This window comes from Poromitra crassiceps (genome assembly GCF_964638095.1).
Source record: "Poromitra crassiceps genome assembly, chromosome: 9".
In the NCBI taxonomy this organism is placed as follows: Eukaryota; Metazoa; Chordata; class Actinopteri; order Beryciformes; family Melamphaidae; genus Poromitra; species Poromitra crassiceps.
In genome coordinates, this window is record NC_139630.1 from 29703425 (window position 1) to 29727756 (window position 24332).

The following is a 24332-nucleotide window of genomic DNA, read 5'->3' on the forward strand; positions in this document are numbered from 1 at the left end:
TGTTAGCCTTTGACAGTATGGCAGTTGAAATCGAAACGCCTTGACCACAACATGAGCTCTTAATTGAATAATGTGCATTTCAATCATCAGAACCGGGACTCATGTAAATCCTCGTTGAAGCATATTTCATTAGCGATGATATCCCTAGGACTTTGATTAACTGGCAGATTGAGAAAGCTGTCGGTTTTGTGGTCTAAAGGTCAGCACTCTGGACTATGAATCCAGCGATCCAGCGTTTCCACCACGTGTTGAACCTCGGAGATGGACTGTGGATGGGCACTCCTTCTCCAACTTGCTTTGCCTTTCGAGCACAGCAATAAATCACTCTTACAGTGGCTCGTTGGTCTAGGGGTATGATTCTCGCTTAGGGTGCGAGAGGTCCCGGGTTCAAATCCCGGACGAGCCCACGGGATGGGAACTCCTCCTTCAGGGGATGGGAAACACGTCTGGAAACAACCTTTTCCGTAAGAGAATGTGTAGTATGCAGCAAAGTCATGATGGAGCAATCAACCTCTTCTGACCTGGATAGTCTTTTTGAAGCTTCTATTTGCTAGCCTTTGAAACTATTGCAGTTGAAATCCACAATGCCTTGACCACAGCATGAGCTCATAATTGAATGCTGTGGGCTTCAATCATCAGAAGCAGCAGCGGGCTCATGTAAATCTTCAGTACCCGAAGGCATATTTGATTGCGATGATGTCCCTAGAACATAATCAATTGGCATATGGCTACTGCAGAAGTCAGCCAGGTTCCATGGTGTAATGGTCAGCACTCTGGACTCTGAATCCAGCGATCTCGGTGGAACCTTGTTAACACATTCCCTGCCAACAACGTATGAACACGTTTTCAGAATCCAGCTGTTCCCTGCCAACAACGTGTTTACACGTTTTTGGCATCGATTTTTTTTTTTTGACGGTGGGTTGTGCATCTAAGCCTTTTACATCTCTTATATAATTATTGGAGCCACCGAACGTTTACAACCCATTCCACCGACCCACTAAGTGGCAACAGTGCTCTCCTGGCTAGAGAAAGGAAAGCATTTTTTTAACTTGTCAAGCCATTCTCAGCCCAGCCATTCTCCTTTTCGCGCTGATTGCTGGCGATGCGGGATTGCAAATTTACATAATAGATTCAGCCGATCTACTATGATCGGGTGATAGATTACAGGTGGAGGAACACACTTTGAAACACGCAGCATAAATATGACCAGAATCGCAAAAGCTTCTCTCAACCAAAACTCCAAACGAGCGAGTCCATCCCGACTTCCTCAAACAGCGGCCCAGACATGCAGGCACAGGAGAGCAGCAAAGCACTGACTGGTGACAAGCTTGTCCGCCCACGGAGGGCGGAGTTGAAGCAACTCGAGAGGGAGGGAGAGAGAGAGAGAGAGAGAGAGAGAGAGAGAGAGAGAGAGGGAGGGAGAGCGAGAGGGAGGGAGAGAGAGAGAGAGAGCGAGAGGGGGAGGGAGAGAGAGAGAGAGAGAGCCAAAAATGAATGGTTAAAGTGACCGTTCCATCCAATTTCACAAAAAGCCGTTTATCTCTGAATATTCTTTTTCACGCTAAAACCATGCTGTATTCAACTGCTAATGCTTACATAACTACTAACTCTACAAACTAACTCTTTTAGACAGAGAAAGTACACATTCTATTAGTACTTTTGAGATATTGTATGTTCACAAACTCCAAGCTGAAACGAATCCTCGGCTCTTATAAAATGAGCCATAATCCTCAAAAAACGGCTTGGCAGAAGCTACCTACAGCAAAAAAAAACGTCTGGCAGTCAATGTGTTAAGCAGCGCAGTCGTAATTTCCGCACATTTCAAAAGTTTATGTTGTCAACCATAAGTGTTGCTGCAGCAGCTTCCTTTAAGGACACAGGAAGACGTACATCACGCCGACAGGTATCGAGCATTCTGATTGGACTCAGCGACCTTCTGTGGCTGGGTGCAGTCTTTAGAAACCCTGCTGCTAATCCGATGGTTTACTGCAAAATCCCATAAACCTGCAATTTGACTTGCTCTAAAAATCCCAACCTCAGAACAGGAACGGGGAGATGAATATGGCAGCGGTGGGACTTGAACCTGCACCCCCTTTTCAGTTGCTTTTCAGTTTCGAGCACGGCAACAACTCAAGCATCTCACTGGCTCGTTGGTCTAGGGGTATGAGTCTCGCTTTGGGTGCGAGAGGTCCCGGGTTCAAATCCCGGACGAGCCCTAATCACATTAGCTGTGCCGCTTCATGACATCTGCAGCTGCCTTAGGTGGAGTCTGATCTCCTCTTCTGCGATCCTAGGTTCAAATCCCCACTCAGCCATAATCACTGAAGCTTTGCTTCTTGATTGAGTCTCTGCTGGGTGGTAGTCTGGTGTGGGGAGGCTTAGGTTTAAATGCAGCTTCAAATCATGCTACCACTTGTTAGCCTTTGACAGTATGGCAGTTGAAATCGAAACGCGTTGACCACAACATGAGCTCTTAATTGAATAATGTGCATTTCACTCATCAGAACCGGGACTCATGTAAATCCTCGCTGAAGCATATTTCATTAGCGATGATATCCCTAGGACTTTGATTAACTGGCAGATTGAGAAAGCTGTGTCGGTTTTGTGGTCTAAAGGTCAGCACACAAAAGGAACGGGGGAAAATAAAAGTAGAGATGAATATGGCAGCGGTGGGACTTGAACCTGCGCCCCCTTTTCAGTTTTCAGGACCCGCGGTAATGGAATGGGAGTTATGGGACCCGACCCGGACCCGACTGACCATAATAAAACGTGGACCCGGACCTGTATTGTTCCCGGCGAGGCTCTCGGGCCCAGGAACCCTTGAAGACCTCGTACAGTCCAAGCCGACTCACTCTACTGGTCCTGCTGGCTTGGTTTGGTGGTTGACTGGTCGCAGGTGACGGTATGATGTTATTATATTATGTGGTGCTGTGGGCAGAGTTTAAATGATGTGTAAATTATGTAAAAGATGTACTTCATACATTGTCCATCGCCGCCAAAATAAAGGTTTTACAGAAGCTGGAGTTGCCAAATACTTTTAATTTCATTCATTTTTCATTTGTTTTGTGAAGCGACGAGAGCTCTGCAGCTGCAGCCTCGCAGAACACGAGCGCCCCATTTCATTTCATTTCATTTTTACGCTAGTTTTAGTGTCAAACTAACTGGTTCAGAAGAATGTCACCTTCCAAATAAAAGCACTGAAAGTGACAGACTTTGCAATGCAAATTTCAGCCTACTCACCTACCTACTATGTAGTATTTTCTATAATCTGGTGGAAGCATTTTTCAATCAAAGGTGAAACGACAAAGTCTGGCCCCAATGCAAAATTCTAACGCTGTGACATGAGTCGCGGTGGGTTCCATGGATGTATTAAAATAACTGGATAGGGGACGAGCCACGCCCACCCATGCATTCGGATGGAGGCTGCTCACTGGCGCATGAAGCCATCATGGAGGGTTTTTCTTCCTGGTTTTACTTCCTGACTATGCGGCCCATGGCGAAGTGCGCATGTGTGCATGACGTATTCCATGACGTCTCCCACCCTCCATGGATGTAGATGTAGATGAAGAAAATACACCCGTATACGGCTCTTAGTGGCTTCTGAAGAAAAAATGCCCCATATTTTTTTTTTTGATAATTAAAAGAGTCGTTTTATATTTTGAATGACACCCGGAAAAAATTCCCCTGGGTTTAACAGCTGCCGGGGTTCCCATGCAAGTGGATGGGAATTTTCCTTTCTGGGCTGCATGGCGTCACGTGACTTGCAATACAGAGCTTCGCCACCATGTTCAAATGGCTTCACAGCCCAGCGCTATTCCTGGGGGCTTGGTGGGTTCCAGTGATGTCTTCTCCTTCTTTATCGGTTCCTTGCTGCTCTCTGTGGTAGTGGGCGCATGCGCACTTAGCACATAGGAAGTAAACACAGGGAAGCATGCCGTCTACGTTTGAACGTGCTGCTGCGGGCTGGGTGAGTCACGCTCTCTTTCTAAACCGTTAAAATCAGAGTAATAAATCATGTTTGGAGGTTATTAAGTTACTCAGCAGGATGAGGAGACAAACTAGTCAAATGTGGAGAGTGATCAAAACAATGAATGGGTTAAGAAAGAAGAGAGTAACGGTGAGACAACAGCAGTGAGAGATCAAGAGAAAGCACTATGCTGCTGGCAAGTTGGCAACACTCGGGTTAAAATGCAGTTCTTCAGACAATATTGTAAGGGAAACAAGGAAGAAACCAATGAGGTAACGTGACTAAACAAGCTATTTACAAAGACACAACTGAACCAAGATGACAGCACCAGGCAGGAAGCAGATTTGCCCACAAAGCTGGAAGGAGCCTAAAAGCTTGTTTTATACTCGCTGTGCCGTGAAGGGCACAGCTAGCCTGCTAGCAGGGGTTTCTCGCTCATACTGAGCATTAGCGCCCGGGGACCCACGACGCATTATATAATCAAACCGCCGCGCCGCTCTCGCATCTAGGTCTTAAAAGCAGCCCTTACCTGAGCCAGAAACTTGAAGTGAAGACGCTATCCGACGCCTAACATCCTCTTCTTCTAAATAAATATAGTTGCCACTTCCAAATTGTTGCATAAAATCGATTTTTATCTCTTTGAAAAACCAAAAATCATTCATCTGGAGCAACCCGGAAATACGACTCACTGTTTACTCACAAGTGTGGGGGGCATTAGTGAGTCTCACTAATGCCCCCCACACTTCCGGAATGGTATTGCAACTTGATTGGCACAAATGCAGAAATGTAATGCAGCCAAATTACCTGCACCACGCTAGGCTTGCCGCGATTTTAGGTGTTACCGGTGTTACACGGTGTTGGGGGATACACCGATTACATAACGTGCCCACCGGTAACACCTTTTGTTTTTATGGAGGAAGAATTGAAAGGAAAACTCTGCAGTTTCAGCGTGCGCCGGTGTAAATTACAAGCGCTCCCTCTCGGCTGCAGTGTGGCTCCGCTGTTATGGTTAGACCAGCAACTAACGTGAGTTAACGCTATACATCTTATGAACACAAATGATGCCCTCCTCATAAGAATTGAAAGGAAAACTCTGCAGTTTCAGCGTGCGCCGGTGTAAATTACAAGCGCTCCCTCTCGGCTGCAGTGTGGCTCCGCTGTTATGGTTAGACCAGCAACTAACGTTAACGCAACTAACGTTAACTAACGTTAACGCTATACATCTTATGAACACAAATGATGCGCTCCTCATACACATGTAGGTAAGACCCTTAGCTAAGCCTGCATGCGTGTGCATACTGTTGTCACTGCGGGCCATCTCTGGAAATGTGCCTTTTTTTCCACTGCGAAAAGTCGATGCTAACTTAGCATCAATTCTAACAGGAGGGAGGACTTACCAGCATTCAGTCATTGCCTGCTTACTGCTGCGTGCTGGTATTGTTAATCCCATGTCAGAAAAAGTCTCCAGGTGTGTCGCCAACGTTAGTTTCTTTTGAGAAAGATTGTCTCCACGGGCGTCTGAAAAGTTGTCTCGAGTCAGATGCAGCCAGTGTTGTATGACTGTGAGCGTCCATGCTAACGTTAGTACTTTAAACAGCAGCAGCGTGCGTCTTGTCTCTATGAACCTACAGAATGGACGGTTAAAGCATAGACTCTTGCTTACTTTAAAACTTGTATTATCAACATACATATAACGTAACGTTCGCTCTAGTCTAGCTGCTATGGATATCCGACTGGTGTCTCACTGTTATTGTTCCCGGGAACAACATGCACTAGTAGGAACTAACAATCCTATTGTTTACATTTCCCGGTGAAACCGGTTATACCGGTGAGGTCACGTGCTTATTATTCGGTGTGAAAATGTTCACACCGTGGCATCCCTACACCACGCTCTTTAAAAAACAATTGATAGCAGGTTATAGCCTATAATCTCGATATTGCTGTAAAGTCCCTGCACCAACCATGTTTCTATGACCGGTCAATCAAACGGAATGACCCGAAATGCAAGCTTGGCTACAGGTAGGGCTGGGCGATATGGCCTCTAAAGAATATCGCGATGTTTTTCGGCTATATCGCGATACACGATATATATCTCGATATTTTTGAAATCTCTCATAAATGCTCAATTTAACCCTTCAGGGTTCATACACATTTTGACCAATGGATTTCCATGACTTTTCCATAAGTTCTTAACCTGTATTTTATGCACACCTGGGGTAAAAAAGAAGAAGAAAGGGCAGATAGTGAGCAAAGATGGATGATTTAATATTCCATAGCTCTGACCTACGCAAATCTGACATCACTGTGAACACAAACAACACTTCTGAATATGATTGTTTTAGTAAAGTATCACTCAATAGTCAATACAAAAAATAATGGCTTTTATAGAACCGAAAGCCTAGCTGCTTAGTCTGCAGATAAAACATAAAAAATTACATTTAGACTCTGTGGCTTTATTGGCATGACGGCAACATATAAGCGGTCTGAATTTTGCATTGGGGCCAGTTCTATAGTGGGGAAAGCCTCACTGTATACGCCATCATATGTGTCGTTTCACTTTTGACTGAAAAATGATGCCTCTAGTCTAGATTAAAGAAAATACACGTATGTGATGTTGACTTTTACAGTATGTAGGCTATGTGCGCATTCGTTTTCCTTATAGATCATGACTGCCCTGCAGCTAGCTACGTTAGCTTGCATGTAACGTATTAGCGTTAGTTGCTTTTGGAGACAAACCCTGGACGTTTCATTTTGAGTAATGCATGAGGTTCTCTATGGTTTACGCCAGCTCTGGGAGTATGAAGTGCTTTAAATGCGGGGATTTTGGTCACAACAAGCTTGTGGAGCGCTGCCCTGCAACTAGGTAGCCTAACCAGCTAGCTAACGTTAGCCCCGACCACAACAGCTAACGTTAACGCTAAACAAATCCGCTGCCTCATCCCCACGTTTGGTTTAGCGTAACGCCAGCTCAGACTTTCCTTTAATCTCAGAAACCTTGCGGGACATGTATTGCAAATCGCAATAGTGGTTGTTTTGTTATCATTTGAAACTGTCAACAGCTACACTGGAGGCGGCCATGTTTCGCTAACTGCGCCTGCTTGCTTGGGTTGGTTGGTGCGGACGGGTGATTTCGAATCGCACATAGGTTAAGACATAGGTTAAGGACGGGTGTGTCTGACGCGGTTTGACGCGTTTGACGTATCCATGTGATTCCCCCTCCCTTTTGAGTGTGACAGAGCTCTCGCTTGAGAGGGAGAGCTGGCAAGAGGAAACGTGAAGCGAGTCATGCCGGCGGCTTAAGTTATAAACAATGCGTGACAATTATACTCGAATGTTCGCGATATAGTCATTTCTACATCTCACGTGGCACAAGCCGCGATACATCGAGTATATTCGATATATCGCCCAGCCCTAGCTACAGGTAACATATGATTAGCAATGATGTATTCTTACCTTTTCTTCCAGTTTGACCTCTTAAAAATCCACCTATTTCAGAAGAAAACGCTGAAAACGACATACCCAAACTAAAATGCTTACTGATGTGAAACCACCCTTAGGTCGCTTTCACATATAAGCTGGTGGACTCTGTGCGATTCAGGGGGGTGAAGTTGCAACATTGTTGCGATTTTCATTTGGTCTGGTTCGCTTTCCACGCTGACGAAGGCTTCTTGCTGAAACGCGTACGTTGTTGCATTGTTTGAAACAGGAATAAAACCCTCAAAGGACATTTTTGAGTGCTGGCTCCTTCTCTCTATCGCTTTCACACATGCAATTTTCCCAAGCGCACCAAACTTTCTAAACAATGTCACGTGGTCGAAACAGTCACTCGTCTATTGGACAGAATAGAGAAGAGAAATCTCTCTTCAGCAGCCTTCTAGCCTGGCTGAGGGCTGACTGAACACTGATTGAACAACACAAGTCAATCCGCAAAACAAACCATGGAGCAACAGCTGCGATATTGGGATTTCTGGTTTAGTGTTACTATCAAAAATATGTGAGAAATGTGTAAGAATGTGCCCACTATGAGTAGCAGATGAGGCAGCAAGCTGTTGAACATTTCATTCTGTAGATGAGACGAGTAGTAGGGATGGGCATCGAATTTTCGAATAATCGTTGTTATTATCAAGGTCGACCTTTATTATTGAAAGTCGAAATTCGATTTTTTTTTGTGAGTGAAATGTTGCATTGTCTCCCCTGATTCTATGTATAGTCGAATCGCTTGGTTTGAGCAAGTAAAACAATTTTATAAGCATTTTAAGCAAGGTTTATGGAAAAATGAATGGCGGATGAAATCCCATGAAGAGGGAGAGGGGGTGATTTTGGCACCCCTTTGGCACTCAGACCTGAGCCTACTAAATATTTAATGAACCACTCATGATTGTCAAAACTGTTTTTTATTTTCGAAAATGCCTATGTCATGTAACATGTTCTTTACTTCAGTGGTGCAATGCTTGTTTGAGCTAAAAATCCACAGCAGAAGCTTTTTATATTAATTAATAAAGCCTTAGACTTAGAATCAGGGGAGACAATGCAACATTTCACTCACAATTTTTAACATTTTTTTTTTATTTTTTTTGAATTTCGATTAAAAGTAGACTTTGGCCAGCGAATTTCGAATAGTGTTTTTGCTAGAAATGCCCATCCCTAACGAGTAGCCTACGTACCAAATGAGAAGGCAAGCCAGCTGTTGAGAAACGATGTGTTGTTATGACGACGTACGTCATGCGGCGCACAGGTACTGTACACGTCTGCGCACCGCAGTGTTTATTTTGCTCCCTTCTACCGTCTTCTACGATGCACTGGCGCTCTTGTGTTTAGTCAGGTTTGCTTTCACACAACAAACGAACTGCGCCAGGGTTCACTTACAAGCGAACCGAGACCCACGTTTTCAAGCGGACCAGAGTTTGCCTGTTTGTTCCGCCCCAGAGTTCGTTTGCGCTTTCACACCACCCGAAACGAAGCGGACTATCTGAGGAAACGAACTCTGGCGCGTTTAAAGCGGACCAAACGGCTTACATGTGAAAGCCACCTTAAAGTCCCCAACACTGTCCATGATTGCTGACATACAGTGTAACAGCCCTCGGCCTTTGTACTCTAGTGTATGGAGGACGCCTCTGCTGCACAGCTGTTCTAACTCTGTGATTCAACCTGTTTGATATCCAGGAGCCTGAGCGAGTCCCCATCAGAGCCATGGAGGAGAGGAAGAGGAAGAGGAGTGACCTCCCTGCTCCCGTCCACACAGACACACCGCAGATACAAGAGAAGAAGAAGAAGAAGAAGAGGAGGAGAGAGGACTCGGAGGCTCCTCCCCCTCAGGTCAGACAGACAGCCAGTCCTGAGAAAAGCAAACAGGTGATGAAAACAGTCGGGGTGCAACCATACATTGATCTAGATCGTTGTATCATTACATTGATTGATATCGAATCGAAAAGTGAAAACATGTATACATATCTTTAATAGGGACTAGAAATTAGCACACTATGTGCACTCGTTTCTAGTGCCACGCTTTGCGCGCCGTTCTGAGCCTGCACAGGTGAACAATTGTGTGCCGCCGCCACCTTATATTATTGAGATGCACAATATGTATTCTTTCAGCCGATACGATAACCAATAATGGCGGATAACCGATACGATAGCCGATAATTAAAAATATATATATTTAAAGCAGCTACGAGCAAGATTTTCGATTGTTATTAAACAGTATAATTACAATATTGATGCATCACATCTTACCTATAATAGTAGCTGAGACCAAAGCCGTGTGAATCGGAGATTGCTCTCTTGATGAGTATAGAGTCTGTGTCTGTCTAACCTCGCGTCACCAGGGGGCTCTCTCTCTCTCTCTCTCTGTCTACCGGCCGGCCGGATAAACCCGGAAGTGAAACGAAACGGTTCAGGGCAGCTGCCTGCCTTCCGCCGTTTCGCTCTGCCTAGCAACAGACCATAAACAAGGAGAATGCCATGCAGGGGCTTGCTACTCTCGCGAACATCTCTCGTTATATTCTAACAGGTTTTTTGGAAGTTATTTTGTGGTTATGGCCGAAGTGGCTGCTGCAAACCGTTTCATTTCACTTCCTGATCTGCCCCGCGGCCACAGACAGACTAATCGTCAAGACAACACTGGCCGATTCACTCGGGGTTCAAGCGAGACTACTCTGCGTTGGTCTTGTCTACTATTAGGTAAGATGTGATGCATCGATATTAAATTTAGACTGTTTAATAACAATCGAAAATCTTGCTCGTAGCTGCTTTAAAAAAGTTCTTAACCTTTATACACCTCCTGGGGGTAAGAAAGGCAGATGTGGGGCGTCCGGGTAGTGTAGCAGTAGATTTCCTGCCTGCCTACCTACCAACACGAGGGTCGCAGGTTCGCACCTCTCCGGCTTGGTTGGACATCCATACAGGCACGAATGGCTGTGTCTGCAGGTGGGAAGACGGATTGGGGGTATGTGTCCTGGTGGCTGCACTAGCGCCTCCTCTGGTCGGTCTGGGCGCCTGGTCGGTGCGGAGGGGAACTGGAGGGAATAGCGTGATCCTCCCACATGCTACGTCCTGCCGTTGAAGCTCCCCGCTGTCAGGTGGAAATAAGCGGCTGGCAACTGCATGTGTCTGAGGAAGCATGGTGCTAGTCTACGGCTCTCCCCAGATCGGCAGAGGGTGGAGCAGCGACCGGGGCAGCAGGGGGGGGATATTGGCCAAGTACAATTGGGGATAAAATGGGGAAAATTCTGAAAATAAATAAATAAAGGCAGATGTACTGAGCAAAGATGGATGATGTAATATTCCATAGCTCTGACCTAACCAAATCTCACCGTGCGGGTGACCTGACGGAGCCGTTTTTTTTAATTAGGGCATATTATTTGCCCTAATTGCCCTAAGGCTGATTGCCCTGAGGCTATAGTTCAGTGATGATGTCATCAGTGATGATGTGACATCATTGTGACATCACTGATGATGTCATCAGTGACACACACACACACACAGGAGAGAGAGGGAGGGATAGGGAGAGAGAGAGAGAGAGGGGGTGGGGAGAATGAGGGAGAGAGAGAGGTACTGAGGGAGAGAGGGAGACATTGCACGCGTCAATAGGGCAGGCGAGGCCACGCAGCAGCTGAGCGGCGGGTGATGCAGCACAGCGGCCAAGCTGCATATGCGAGGGCCAGCTCGGTGAGCTGCAGGGCGGGCGAGGCCGAGCAGCGGTCGAGCTAGCGACTAGGAATCGACGTAGTTGTTAAATGGGCTTATACCATGGTCTGGGTGAATACTGAATTCTGATTGGCTGCAGGGAGTCCATTAATTTGTGATAATGTACATGTAGCTAAGTAGTTCCAGGCAAATGGTCTGGTCTGTTCACCATTCATATCAATGCGCCATGGTCTCGACAGAGCCATTTGAGCTCTATACCACCGTTAAGGGTTAATATGGCACTTTTATAAGTTTAGGAAAAAATAGAGTCAGTCAAAGTAACTACCGTAATTTCCGCACTATAAGGCGCACCTGAGTATAAGCCGCAGCAGCAAAATTGCCTGTTTGTTATAAGCCGCACCGGACTATAAGCCGCGGGTGTTTTGATGTTTAATTACCATATGTAAGGGTTCGTGCACAGAGGGGATTGTCGGGAAAGAGATGGCTGTTTGGGGAAGCTCCCATTTATTAACATTTCAACAAAACAAGCATATCCCGCTGGGGATCTTTTCTTTTGGCATTGTGAGACGCTTAAAAATCACCATCGGCGGGAGCTTTACTCCAGATGCTGTGCAGCCAAGAACACAAGTGAAATTCGTTCTCTCGTGACCTGTGGTTCTCAACGTGATGGACGATTCACCTTTCTTGTTAACAGTCCTAGTGAGAGGCAGGTCGAACGTCAAAGGCACTTCATCCATATTTATGATCTGCTCCGGTCCGATGGAATATTCCTTGATCTTTCTTTGTGTGAATTCGCCGAAGTTTGTAATTTTCTCCTGGTAGTCGGGAGGGAGTTGCTGACACACAGTCGTCCGCGCCCTGACGGACAGTCCCTTTCGTCTCATAAATCTGAAACACCAGGATGGTCCACCTCTAAAATGTTCAATTTTCATTTCGGTGGCGACTGTTTTGGCCTTCAGTCGGATCTGAACGGTGGACACACCTCGGCCGTCTGCTCTCTGTGTCAACACCCTGATGCCAAGGTTACGTGCTGCTGCTCGATTTCCTTCTTTACTTCTTCTTCTCGCCGCCATCGTCGTAACACAGCCAGTTCTCCATCTTTTGAAGCATGATGTTAGATTACAACGAGCTAGTTGTGTGGCTTAGCCTTCCAAAATGTTGCCGTTAGTTTTTTAGAATGTAATACATAGAATTGGGAATGTTACATTCAATTTCATTCAGACTGTCTTTCAGGCTCAATCGCTGCCATTTTCCCCCCGGAGCGAGGGAGGAGGGAGGGTGTTTTACAGTAGTGGCTGAGAGAGCGTAGTGGCACAGTGCTCCAATCAGGTCGCGAGGCACATTTTTTGCAACATCATCCAATCAGGGTCTCGCTCTCGTAATGTCTGTCTTGCTCTCGTTCTGCCTCATACCAACATCCATAGATTTTGGAGGTCCCCGAGCGGCCGTTAGCTGATAAAATCCATGGATAAGCCGCACCGTTATATAAGCCGCAGGGCCAAAAAACGGGGGAAAAGCCGCGGCTTATAGTCCGAAATTTACGGTATTTAGATTTATTCAGTTTATCAAAATAACAGCTATTTAGAAATCAGTCGTTTTCGGAGATCTGCTGATGTTCTCAGCTGACAGAAGCCGGCTCTCAGCTGTCAACTGTCAAACCCTCTGTCAGGCGCTTTGCAAGAGCGTGCGCTGCCTCTATCACTGACACAAATCGAAGAGGAGAAAGATGAGATCAACAAAAAGAAAACAATGAAATGGGCAGTTAACAGCAACACCCTGAGAGACTTTCTTGTACAAAACATACCTGGACTCCAACATAGAAAGCTTCAGATGGTTTTCAGTCAACTCTGAGCGCGGCACACACCATTTACATCTTATAAGACCCGCAGACGTTAACGTAATTCCCTGGAATGCGAGTTTAAGGAGCCAGTTACATGGCGTTGCATTCTTAGACATTGCTGTTTGCTTTATTTTGTATGTTACATACAATTGGCCAAATTATTAGTTAGCTTATGGTCTAGAAATTCTGCCAGCGGCCATTTTCTTCAATGATAATCTTGAGCAGCTGAGGGGACTATTTTGTCTCGCCGGTTCTCAACTCCGAGACCAACTCCTGTGTGTCAACCGAGACCAGCTCAGTGGCCTTGTGGTTTGAGTGTCCGCCCTGAGACTGGGAGGTTGTGTGTTCGATCCCCGGCCGAGTCATACCAAAGACTATAAAAATGGGACCCATTTGCCTCCCTGCTTGGCACTCAGCATCAAAGGGTTGGAATTGGGGGGTTAGATCACTGTATGATTCCCGAGCGCGGCGCTGCTGCCGCTCACCGCTCCCCCAGGGGATGGGTCAAATGCGGAGAACAAATTTCACACATTGTGTGACAATCAGTGGGACTTTACCTTTACCTTTAACTCATATCCAAGGTAATGATTTTTTTTTATTGCAAAACGCATGAAAATATAAATTAATTGTCTTGTTTTGTTTCTTTGGCAAGTGACCATGGTATAAGCGAGTTAATGCACTTCGAGGTGTCCATTATCCGAAATTAATGTACTTCGCGGAAGCAACGCCTCCGCGTCGTACAATAATTTCTGATAATGTACACCTCGTTGTGCATTAACCCTTACATATCATATTGTCTCATCTCAATCTCAGACCCCTGAATTGAATGGAATGGAAATGGTATTGTAGCAGACTTCTTGATATCAGCAAATATCGTATTGTTTTCCAAAGAACCAATATAATATTGTATCATGATGAAACTTGTGATTTAACCCCATAGAGACCAGAGGAGGCTGGTGTCAGGAGAGAGGAGAAGAAGAGGAAGAGACAGAGACAGGAGGAGGAGGTCACCGGGGAAACCAGCAATACGGAAAAGAAGAAGAAGAAAGAGGAGCATGTCGTCATGGTAACGACAGACTCACAGGAAGTAGAGACTGTCAAAAAGAAGAAGAAGAAGAAGAAGACAGAGGAGGATGTCGTCATGGTACCGACAGACGCACAAGAAGTAGAGACTGTCAAAAAGAAGAAGAAGAAGAAAGAGGAGCATGTCGTCATGGTAACGACAGACTCACAGGAAGTAGAGACTGTCAAAAAGAAGAAGAAGAAGACAGAGGAGGATGTCGTCATGGTACCGACAGACGCACAAGAAGTAGAGACTGTCAAAAAGAAGAAGAAGAAGAAAGAGGAGCATGTCGTCATGGTAACGACAGACTCACAGGAAGTAGAGACTGTCAAAAAGAAGAAGAAGAAGAAAGAGGAGCGTGTCGTTGTGGTAAGGCCAGACTCACAGGAAGTAGAGACTGTCAAAAAGAAGAAGAAGAAGAAAGAGGAGCGTGTCGTTGTGGTAAGGCCAGACTCACAGGAAGTAGAGACTGTCAAAGAGAAGAAGAAGAAGAAGAAGAAGAAGAAGAAAGAGGAGGGTGTTGCCACGGTAACGCCAGACTCACAGGAATTAGAGACTGTCAATAATAAGAAGAAGAAGAAAAACGAGAACAACCAGGAAGAGCAGTGAGTTCTTCTGCTGACCAATCACAATCCAGACAGTATTCAACAAACAAAAGTTTATGAAACTAAGACCTTTGTGATCAACAAGATAATCGTCACAAGCGGAAATACGAAAATTCAAATGAGGTTACTTCCTCGTTTGCCATGAGGCACATGCGCTGTGTGCAGCGCGCATGCGCTGTACTGATGACTGCACACAGCGCATGCGCGCCTCATGGCAAATGAGGAAATAACTTTGGTTATACTCTGTTAGTTCAGTTACTCTTTGATAGTTATTGGTGTGTGGATTTGCTATGAAAAACCGTTTCACGTAACTTTGGATGATTATTTCATGGCGTGGCGAGTACACGAGTCACAGCATGTACATGTGAGTGTTTCTGGCGCTGTTGGAATGTGTATTTTGGGCGACTGAACTAGGCAGCTGTTCCATAGACTGCCATTGTAACGCTAAAGTTAAGTCGCAGTGAGGGCTCTACCGCAGTTTGTACTGCACGCAGATTGAATATAGAGCCGTGCACATTCTAGTTTTAATATTGGCAAAATGGCCTAAACTCTCAAAATGTTGGCGTGCGTATCGCTTTAAACTGAATTATCCTACCATGCTCCCCCACAAGGTATTTTATCCTGCATTACAGACAGCATGTGTTGGATCTGTCTCACACACTCTGTAATAGTTCCACACCGCCGACATGTTTTAGCAGTTAGCGTGCGACCATGACACCAACTCCGCTGAGAAATAACTTGCGTGTTTTTGTTTCGCGTCATCAATAATTTTTTGCAATCGGTGATGGGGCTGCTGCAATCTGCGATCAAATCATATATTGACGATCGAAGGGAGTGATCGCCAATTGTCTTTTCTACAGCGATATTTAAGGCGTTTTTAACTAATTTACTACCATAAGACGTTGTAAAAAATAATATCTAGAAGCTGCGTCCTAGTGTACACTTAATAGATGTTTCTCGCAGTGCTCTGTTAATCAGCGCGAGTGAGGGGGAAAGCCGTGCGCAACGTTACAGCACTCGACGTTATAAAAATATCTAGAAACTGCCCCCCCCTACTGTGCAGTTAGAGATGAATCAGCCACGAGGTGGGCGGAGCTGTGCTTAACGTTACAGCTCTCCTCTGCTCCTCTCCTGTTTCCTCAACGAGCACTGTCAAGTCAGCAAGAATGTAAAAGTATGTTTTCCGCAGCGGCCTTTCAAAATTAATATAACTGTTAATATAACTTTTGAGTAATGCTTTTAGACTAGTTTCACTCCATATGTAATCGTAACATTACAACCAGTCTTCTTGGTGTGTAAGCTATTTTATGGAGGTTCCTCGTAGTTAAGCCTATGAGTGATTTAAGTTTATTTTGCACTGTGTGCTTTTAATTTTAAGGCTAGAAACGGAAGTGGTTGTGTTGTTTGCCGTGTTCTCTCTGCAGCCGTACACGCACCTGTGAATAACATGGCGATCTCGTTCAAAAGTTGACTCCAGCCTGAGCAGCTACTTTCCATGAAGAGTGCAACAGATACATGACCTCACAGCCGGTGTTAAATCATCCAAAATGAACAGGAAAATCAAGACGGCAGGACAAAAGTCATGAAGAGTTTCAGCGAGCGCGAGGCGGCTTCAGAATGCATGCATGGTCGGTCTCTCTTTCATCTTTTCTCTTATAAATGCATCATCTACGCTTGATCTACAGGCCCGCTGTATTCAATAATATGATTGATTGTTTTCCCCCTCGGAATTATTAATGCCATTAAATAGGAATAGGTCTTTATCAAAAATAATAATTAAAATGACTAGACAATTAATAGATGATGGCGATTTGATCATCTATCGCCAATCTCTAATGAGCACAATTGGACGATATGAAAATAGGGACGATTGAGCAGCCCTAATCGGCGACTATTATCGGAATTTTACAATCATATTTGAGAATGAGAGTCACTTTTATTGCCACAGTAGGTAATCGGATCACATACGAGGAATTTGACGTAGTGCAAGTATGCAGCGTTGCGGTCACAAAAAGACAAAAAAATATAAAAGATTAAATGACAAAAACAAATGTAAAACTGCAGTCCATCCAATATATACAACACACAAATTAGAAGGTCCTATATGATGAATAGGAATTTACGATCCAAAAGGTGCACGATATTAAAGAGAATGATATAAAGTAAAAGGAATAGAGTCAAATATTCTGGTAAGAGAAGCAGCAATGATACGTTAATGTAACGTCCAGCTGCATACTATTCATAATGTTAATACTGTGTTGGTACTGTGTTAGTAGTACTGTGTTAATACTGTGTTGGTACTGTGTTAGTAGTACTGTGTTAATACTGTGTTGGTACTGTGTTAGTAGCACTGTGTTAATACTGTGTTGGTAGTGTGTTAGTAGTACTGTGTTAATACTGTGTTGGTACTGTGTTAGTAGTACTGTGTTAATATGAGTTGACCCTGTGTGACCCGGCATGTCCTCTGTACACAGAGATGCTATTAAGTGGAAGGCTCTGACAGAACTGGAGGAGTTTGTCCCAAACGTCAGGAACAAGTCTGCAGACCAGATCAAAAAGCTGCTGCGCTACGACCTGGAGCGCTTCAAGGAGTTCAAGAAGAAAGGTAGGAGACCTGCGCCGTGTTCGGAACAGTTCACTCATTCATTCACTCACTATTCCCCATGCGGGAATACAGTTCAGGAGGGAATGTAGGAGACCTGTAGGCAGGGTTTCCACGCCATCTTAAAGTCTAAAATCCAATCATCTGAATGTTAGGCCTTAAAATGTCTTAAATAGAGTACCACAGGCAGGAATGAGTCCAGAGTAGCACTTCGATTCGTAAGGGGAAAAGCAAATGGAGTTTTAGAATTGGGATTTCGGTTAAATGCATGAAATAAAGTATATTTATGGGAGTGGTAATTTGTGTTTAGCAGCATAATCCTCACAAACGTGGACCACTTTTACGACTTTTGAAATGTAAATGCATTTTTTTACACGATTTTCTTAAAACATTTCACATCGTGAGCATACTTTTTTCCCCCTAGATACTTTTTTGCCAATATAGGCGTGAAAAAGGTCTTAAATTGCATTCATAATTGTCTTTAAAAAGTCTTAAAAGCTCTACTGCGCAGACCAATGCATCTTGACAATCAAGATGGCTGCTCACGGAAACCAGATATTTTGGCTTCGCTTTTGCATAGCAGTAGGAAGTGGAGACGCGTCGGCCATCTATTATACAGTTAATGGTCCCTATCGTTGCATCGGCGCTGTTTCTAGGCCGAACGCCTGGCGCAGCTCAAATCAGTGGGCGTGGACCAGCGCACTTGATATCGTCGTGCTGGCGCTAGACGCAGCCTCAACCATTACAACCACGCCTTTTAAGCGTAAAATTATGCACCGTCATGCTCATTGGATAACTGCAATAAACGAATCGCACGCTTGCCTTTTTAGCTCCAATTCCAGTGATCCCGCAAAACCAGACGAAAGCCAAACGCTCTGCCCCCCCCCCCCCCCTCCCTTCATCCAGTCGGTCTGTCTGCATTATAGGCTATTATTCCATATTATTATGCTTCTCAAACCAATCTAACTGCAGTTTCAATACTGCAAGCATGTAAATACGCTACACTATAGCAAGATCAAAGTGAAAATAATGTTCTAAACGCATCAGCTAGAAAAATATAGCCTATTAGATTGGTGAAAGTTTGTCCAGAAAGATATCATTTTCTCTCGCCTGCTGCAGGAAGGATGATGCACATAAATATAGCCTACATTATTTAAAGTCATTGCATAAATGTGTTTTTATTGTAAAACTAAATGTGGAGTAGGGCCAAGTTATTGGAGCGGACATCACAGTATAGCAGATGACAGTAGAAGCTTCCGAAGCGCGTTCCGCTGTCACTTATCTAAATCACGTTAAATCCACACAGGGTATATATAGGCTCAAGAGGACATATATGTTTCACATAGGGTGGTGTTTCATTTCGATGTTTTATTTGGTCCAATATTTAAATGTTGTACAATTGCAGGTTGTCTTACCATTACACATTATTTTAGATCTACCTTTTATATCTATTTCGGCTCATTTGGTTGCTATTTAGTAGCGAAATGGAGGACCCAATTGCATGCTGGGACAGGGACATTCACAGGCAGTAAACTTACAACTGCTATTTCCTATGGGAAGCTGGGTGCTGCTATGTGTTGTGTCTGTCTGAGCGAGGGAGTCAGAGAGAGAGAGAGAAGGGTGACAGAGAAGCGGCAGAAGAGCACTGGCGCACTGAATAGGCCTGGTTTCAGAGAGAGACAGAGAAGGGTGACAGGGGAGAGGCAGCAGAAGAGCACTGGCGCACTGAATAGGCCTGGTTTTCAAAGGCGCAAAGCGCTAAATTTACGGCAGGTGCGAAGATAGCAGTACGCCGAGATTTAAGGCCGACACGCCCACTTTGGCCCATTCTGGGACTGCGCCACGCCCATTCGGCCTAAAGCGCATTTGGCAGCCTAAAGCCATATTGATATCGTCCCAAAACAGGCGCAAGGCACGTTTTTTTGCGTTTAAGGCCCGTTTTAGCGCCGAAGGCTTGTGGGAGAATAGGGCCCAATGGTTCTGAACGGGCCCAGAACAGATCCAGAACTGAAGTTCAGATCCAGAACTGAACTGGTCCTGGACAGGTCCAGAACTCACAGCACTCTAAAAACAGATGAGGTTCCTGTTTTGGCTCGTAAAGCTGGAAGAGAAATCCATCCAGCTGGTTCAGGTCTGTGGTGCACAGGGTCTAATGTCATCTGGAACTTGGATTACATTTAGACTCTAGTCTAAAATGTAGTCTTCTCCTTTCCTCCTCCTCCAGGAGTTGCCCTCCGCCCTGGGCGGTGCACTGTGCAGGAGAACGGGCAAATCAGACAGAACGTTGCTGACTTCCTGGCTCTGACAGGCATCAGCTCAGCCGAACAGCTGATGTTCCCACAACGCTATGAGGACCAGGAACGACACATCCGGAAGATCCGGGCACAGCACCACTTCCTGGAGCGCATCGGTATCTTACTTCTCACACTTTCCCCCCACACGCTAACAGCTTTGTGTACTCTAATACATTTTGTCACACATTTACAGTTAGAGCTATAAAAAAAGAAGTCCTTAGGATAAAAGTGTGAATATCTTTTATTAATATATTATAATTCTTTTGTGTAATAAATCTTGTAACCGACTTCAGTCCTGATCAGAGATCACCCCTTTTCAGAATTGTAACCCTTTAATTGCAAGTTTGGGGGCGGCTGATCCCAGTCTGGGATATGTAAATTCTTAGCCACAACATTGATTTTGATCCCATATTATTGTGTGTAAAAAAGAAATCCCATCGTGAAGCAAAAAAGAGACATTTTTGGGCTTCCAGACATTTCTATATAAAATCATGAATTATAATGTTAGACAGTCCTCCTGGAGTTAAGGCCTCAAATTTGTAGTTTTTACTAGGCTTCCAAACGGGTCCAAAAAACAACGGTAGACTTCGTCCATTTTATTTACTGTCGATGGTATCAACTAACCCTTACTTAACTAATGTGGCTAGTAATAATTTACTAATGGTGTTTATGTTAACTAGGTATTAATGTATGCAATATTTAATCGTTTGGGGTTAGTTAATGGTGAGTAGGGTTAGAGTAACTCAGTTAGTAAACCTTAACTCATGGTTAGTGCTTATTAATGTTTATTAAGCATTGGCTAACGGTTAATTTAGTGACCCTTATTGTAAAGTGTTACTGAAAACACTAACTGGGCATTCACATGAAACGTGAATTCACAAATTCACACGGTGAGATTCCATCCAATGTTGATGCAAACATGCGAGTAAATGCCGTTTCGCCACGGCCAGATCTTGGAACTCCCAACCCCGGCGCCGTTGAATTTGGGGTGAAGAAATACCTGTAGTCCTTTACAGGCATTGTGATCTGACCTTCCGTTTCCCAGAAAATGTAAACATTTCTCTGATTGGATAGTGGGAAGGTCACCTATCTCCCACTATCCAATCAGAGAAATGTTTACATTTCCAATGCCACCACCCGTGAGTCTCTATGACCGCCCTGCCTGCAGGACTACAGGAGAGAGATGGAGGACAGCGGGCGGTTGGGAGTTCCAAGTCACTGACCAAACACTCTTTTTCAGTGATTGCTGTCAGAATATAGAGCTGTTTAACACTTATTTTGACACAAAAACATCACTGAATGCAGCTTTAAGTGAAATTTGCCTCATTCACTCAAGTTGTAATTTTCCTTGCCCCTAAAATGATGAAATTCCCACCGTGACACACATGCAGACACCAGGTGTGACAGACACACACACACACACACACACACACACACACACACATGCACACACCAGGTGTGACACACACACACACACACACACACACACACACACACACATGCACACACCAGGTGTGACACACACACACACACACACACATGCACACACCAGGTGTGACACACACACACACACACACACACACACACACACACACACACACATGCACACACCAGGTGTGACACACACACACACACACACACACATACACACACCAGGTGTGACACACACACACATGCACACACCAGGTGTGACACACACACACACATGCACACACCAGGTGTGACACACATGCACACACCAGGGTGGGAATTTCGTCATTTTAGGGGTGTGGCCATCTGGCCTTCGGTGTTGCAAAAAAATTTAGGGCACAAGGTCAGGGCAGAAAGACCATTGCTCTAATTGACATCGTGAAGATTCTTCTGAAATGTGTGTTAAAATGAGACAATTGCACATCCTTTGCATAGAGCAGCTACATTAAACTGAGACCACTGATGCTTTTAAAGCAGGGCACTGCCATGGTGAGCATAAGGATCTCAGGGCATCACAGCCAGAGGGAGGGGCAACGGAGGCCATGGCCTCCATCTAATTCCCACCCTGGCACACACACACACACACACACACACACACAAACGCAGAAAAACACGAAGTGGACACACGCACTGATAGGGTACCTGGTACTTACCCAATGAAAAGCCAAAAAAGGTGAGTGGAGTCGAGGTGAGCTGGAAAAACAGCATCACTTATAGTCTGTAGGTGGAACATCTCTTTAAGGATGTTCTATTAAAGGTGAAAACTGCATTGCTTTTCTTTTCTTTTACTGAGACAAAGTTGATCTGTCTCTCTCTGCCTCTCTCTCTCTCTCTCTCTCTCTCTCTCTCTGCACTTGTCTGTAGCGGAGGGTGTGCCCAAGCCATGCCAGCAGGTTTATATCCGAGCCAGGAAGATGTTTGATGAACGGAACCAGCTGGGAAGGTCAGAGGTCAACTCCTGTCACTATTGAAACTCACCAATAGCGAGCTACACTCAAATATAGATCAAAACTCACTCGTGTGCAAAGGCAAGGCGATGAGTCCAGAAGAGAGAAAAGGCCGGCACACCAAAATGTCCTTTCACAGGTTTTAATAAATCATCTGGCAGCAGCAGCAGCAACGGACATTTCAGCCAACAGGCCTTCCTCTCCTCAGCACTGAGGAAGGCCTGTTGGCAGTAAAGTTGTCACTACATTTAATTCTAAGTGGTATTAACTCATTCCCTGAAAAATAATGGATCCGCACACCACTGGAGCTCCCGTGTAGTTTTTTTTTATTTCTTTCTAAATTGCGTGACGTTTCGTCAGACGCTTTCTGACACAGCAGAGATACGCCATCTTTAAATACCCATACATTTGTATAATTACACGATGTGATAGTGCACCGGGTGTAGAGCATTCAGAATCATAGATTGTCAATTATACAGAAAAATGTCAAATGCTAAATACACATACAGTATATAGAGAAAACCATGTATTAGGAGGACAAATATATAAAGTTAAAATATATACAGACTAGGGCATTCACAGACTAGTCGACTAGTAAAACCACTAGTCGACACTGTGCTTAGTAGTCGACTAGTCGTTTTAGCAAAAAAAAAAAAAAAATCATCTTTAAGAAAGAACATGAGGTATTTACACGACATACATGGACTATCATATCCCATATCCCCCACAAAGAACATCAAAACACAAGAAAACAAAACAAGAAAACTGCATAAGATACACAATAATCCAAGAACAAACAAGACTATGGACAAACAACCAAACAAAAACAATGCATTCAAAGTAAATACATAGATCTTGCCCTGTTGGCAGCTAGGAAATGCATAGCTTTAAATTGGAAAGCATCCAATCCCCCAGCTGTAGTTCACTGGTGGAATGAACTCTCAAGCTACCATACGTTGGATAACATTTACTACAAGAGCAAAGGCAGATTCTAGACATCCCCAAAATATGGCAACCACATACAGAGTTTGACTTTTAAGAACTTTTTACCCCAGTGTCATTAGGCTTATCAGGATAGGAGCTGAATGCAAAAGTATTCAATTAAATATTCTCAAAATAATTTTGTTCACAAAGTTTTGAATTTAGTTTACAAAGGTCTTAAATTTGTTCGTCTCCCTTCGTAGGGACAAGCAGATTTTTTATTTTATTTTTGTGATGCACGTCTTCTGAGCATGTGTGCAGTCATCACAACTGTTGCCAGATTTGGGGGCCTTCCGCCAATTGGGCTGTCTTGGGTAGCATTGTGTGGGGGAAATGGGCTTGGGCAGTTTTTGAACAGCCTTTCGGCTGGAAATCATCCGTTGTATCTGGCAACACGATTCAGAGTTTGGCTTGTTGATTCCATCTTGATTGTGTATTCAATCTCACCTGACACCGTTCGTCTATTTTCCAGGCACGCAGGTAAACGACCCTTTTGATAAGGCTACGTTAGCCCCGTCGCTAACATTAGATTTGAATTCAGTTTTGACAGTCGGCTAAGCTAGCAGACTTATCTGCACAGTCCTCAAGTGGGGTCTGGCTGCAGACCTCCTCCGTGGTCAGGCCAACAACATGCACATGCTCAGCGTCTCTGCTTTCTTTCTCTGTAGTTTCTCTGTAATGTTAAACTCGCCACAATTCCATCACCAGTCTTGTCACCAAAGTGCATTTTCTTTTCAAAATAAAAGCTCCGCCATGCGGAGGAAGGAAAAAAAAGTAGGAAAAACAGCAGCAACATGTTTATGTGGACAACAACCTAGGCTATTTCATGACAGTCTTATGATTTTAGGGAGAGATGTAATATTAGAAGAATAGAAGTTGAAGAAAAAGAGAGGGGTGGGGGCTCTTAATGTGACAAATATGCATATTTTTAATTCCATGTTATTAGAGTACACACACACACCCTCAAGTGTTAAAGTCTGTTATGAATGTAGTATAATAAAGTATTATAGTATTATAATCAAATGTTTTTTTTAAATAAAAGTGCTTGGTAAATAATTATTTCTATGGCTTAAAATCCATACCGCTTAGCCGTTAAATCCTTCATACTTTTGCCAGTATGTTAGTGAAGTTGGCATTCAATTGAATTCTCGGTGGTATTAAAAAGGTGTTAAAAAGTCTTAAATGGAGAACCCTGGGGGTACCCTGACTGCCCTGCCCTCGTAGCTCCGCCTTGGACCGGATGTTGGTTAAATATTATTAGAAATCGCTGTAAATGTGTGTGCAATTTGTCCCACATTATTAATGCCAGATTTGCGGGAATTGTTTAAAATTGTGCGTACTACCTGCAATCTCATACCAAATTTTAAGCCCTGAATAGAATAAAATGATTAAGTGATGACATTAAATGTCATCACTT

The 24332-nt window shown here is 44.3% G+C and overlaps 1 protein-coding gene across 1 annotated transcript in view; it reads left to right on the forward strand.

Annotated features, from left to right (window-relative positions):
• Positions 1-3931: 3931 nt before the first annotated feature.
• The window catches only part of LOC310782249 (uncharacterized protein), a gene marked incomplete at its 5' end in the record, with an annotated part of 42154 nt that continues 21753 nt past the window's right edge, over positions 3932-24332 (forward strand). Inside the window, 6 exons of the mRNA XM_083642930.1 lie at positions 3932-3967; positions 9131-9319; positions 13894-14621; positions 17096-17226; positions 19448-19633; positions 21852-21930. Of these exons, the coding sequence (XP_083499056.1) occupies positions 3932-3967; positions 9131-9319; positions 13894-14621; positions 17096-17226; positions 19448-19633; positions 21852-21930 (1349 nt within the window). The remainder of the gene's footprint in view (positions 3968-9130; positions 9320-13893; positions 14622-17095; positions 17227-19447; positions 19634-21851; positions 21931-24332) is intronic.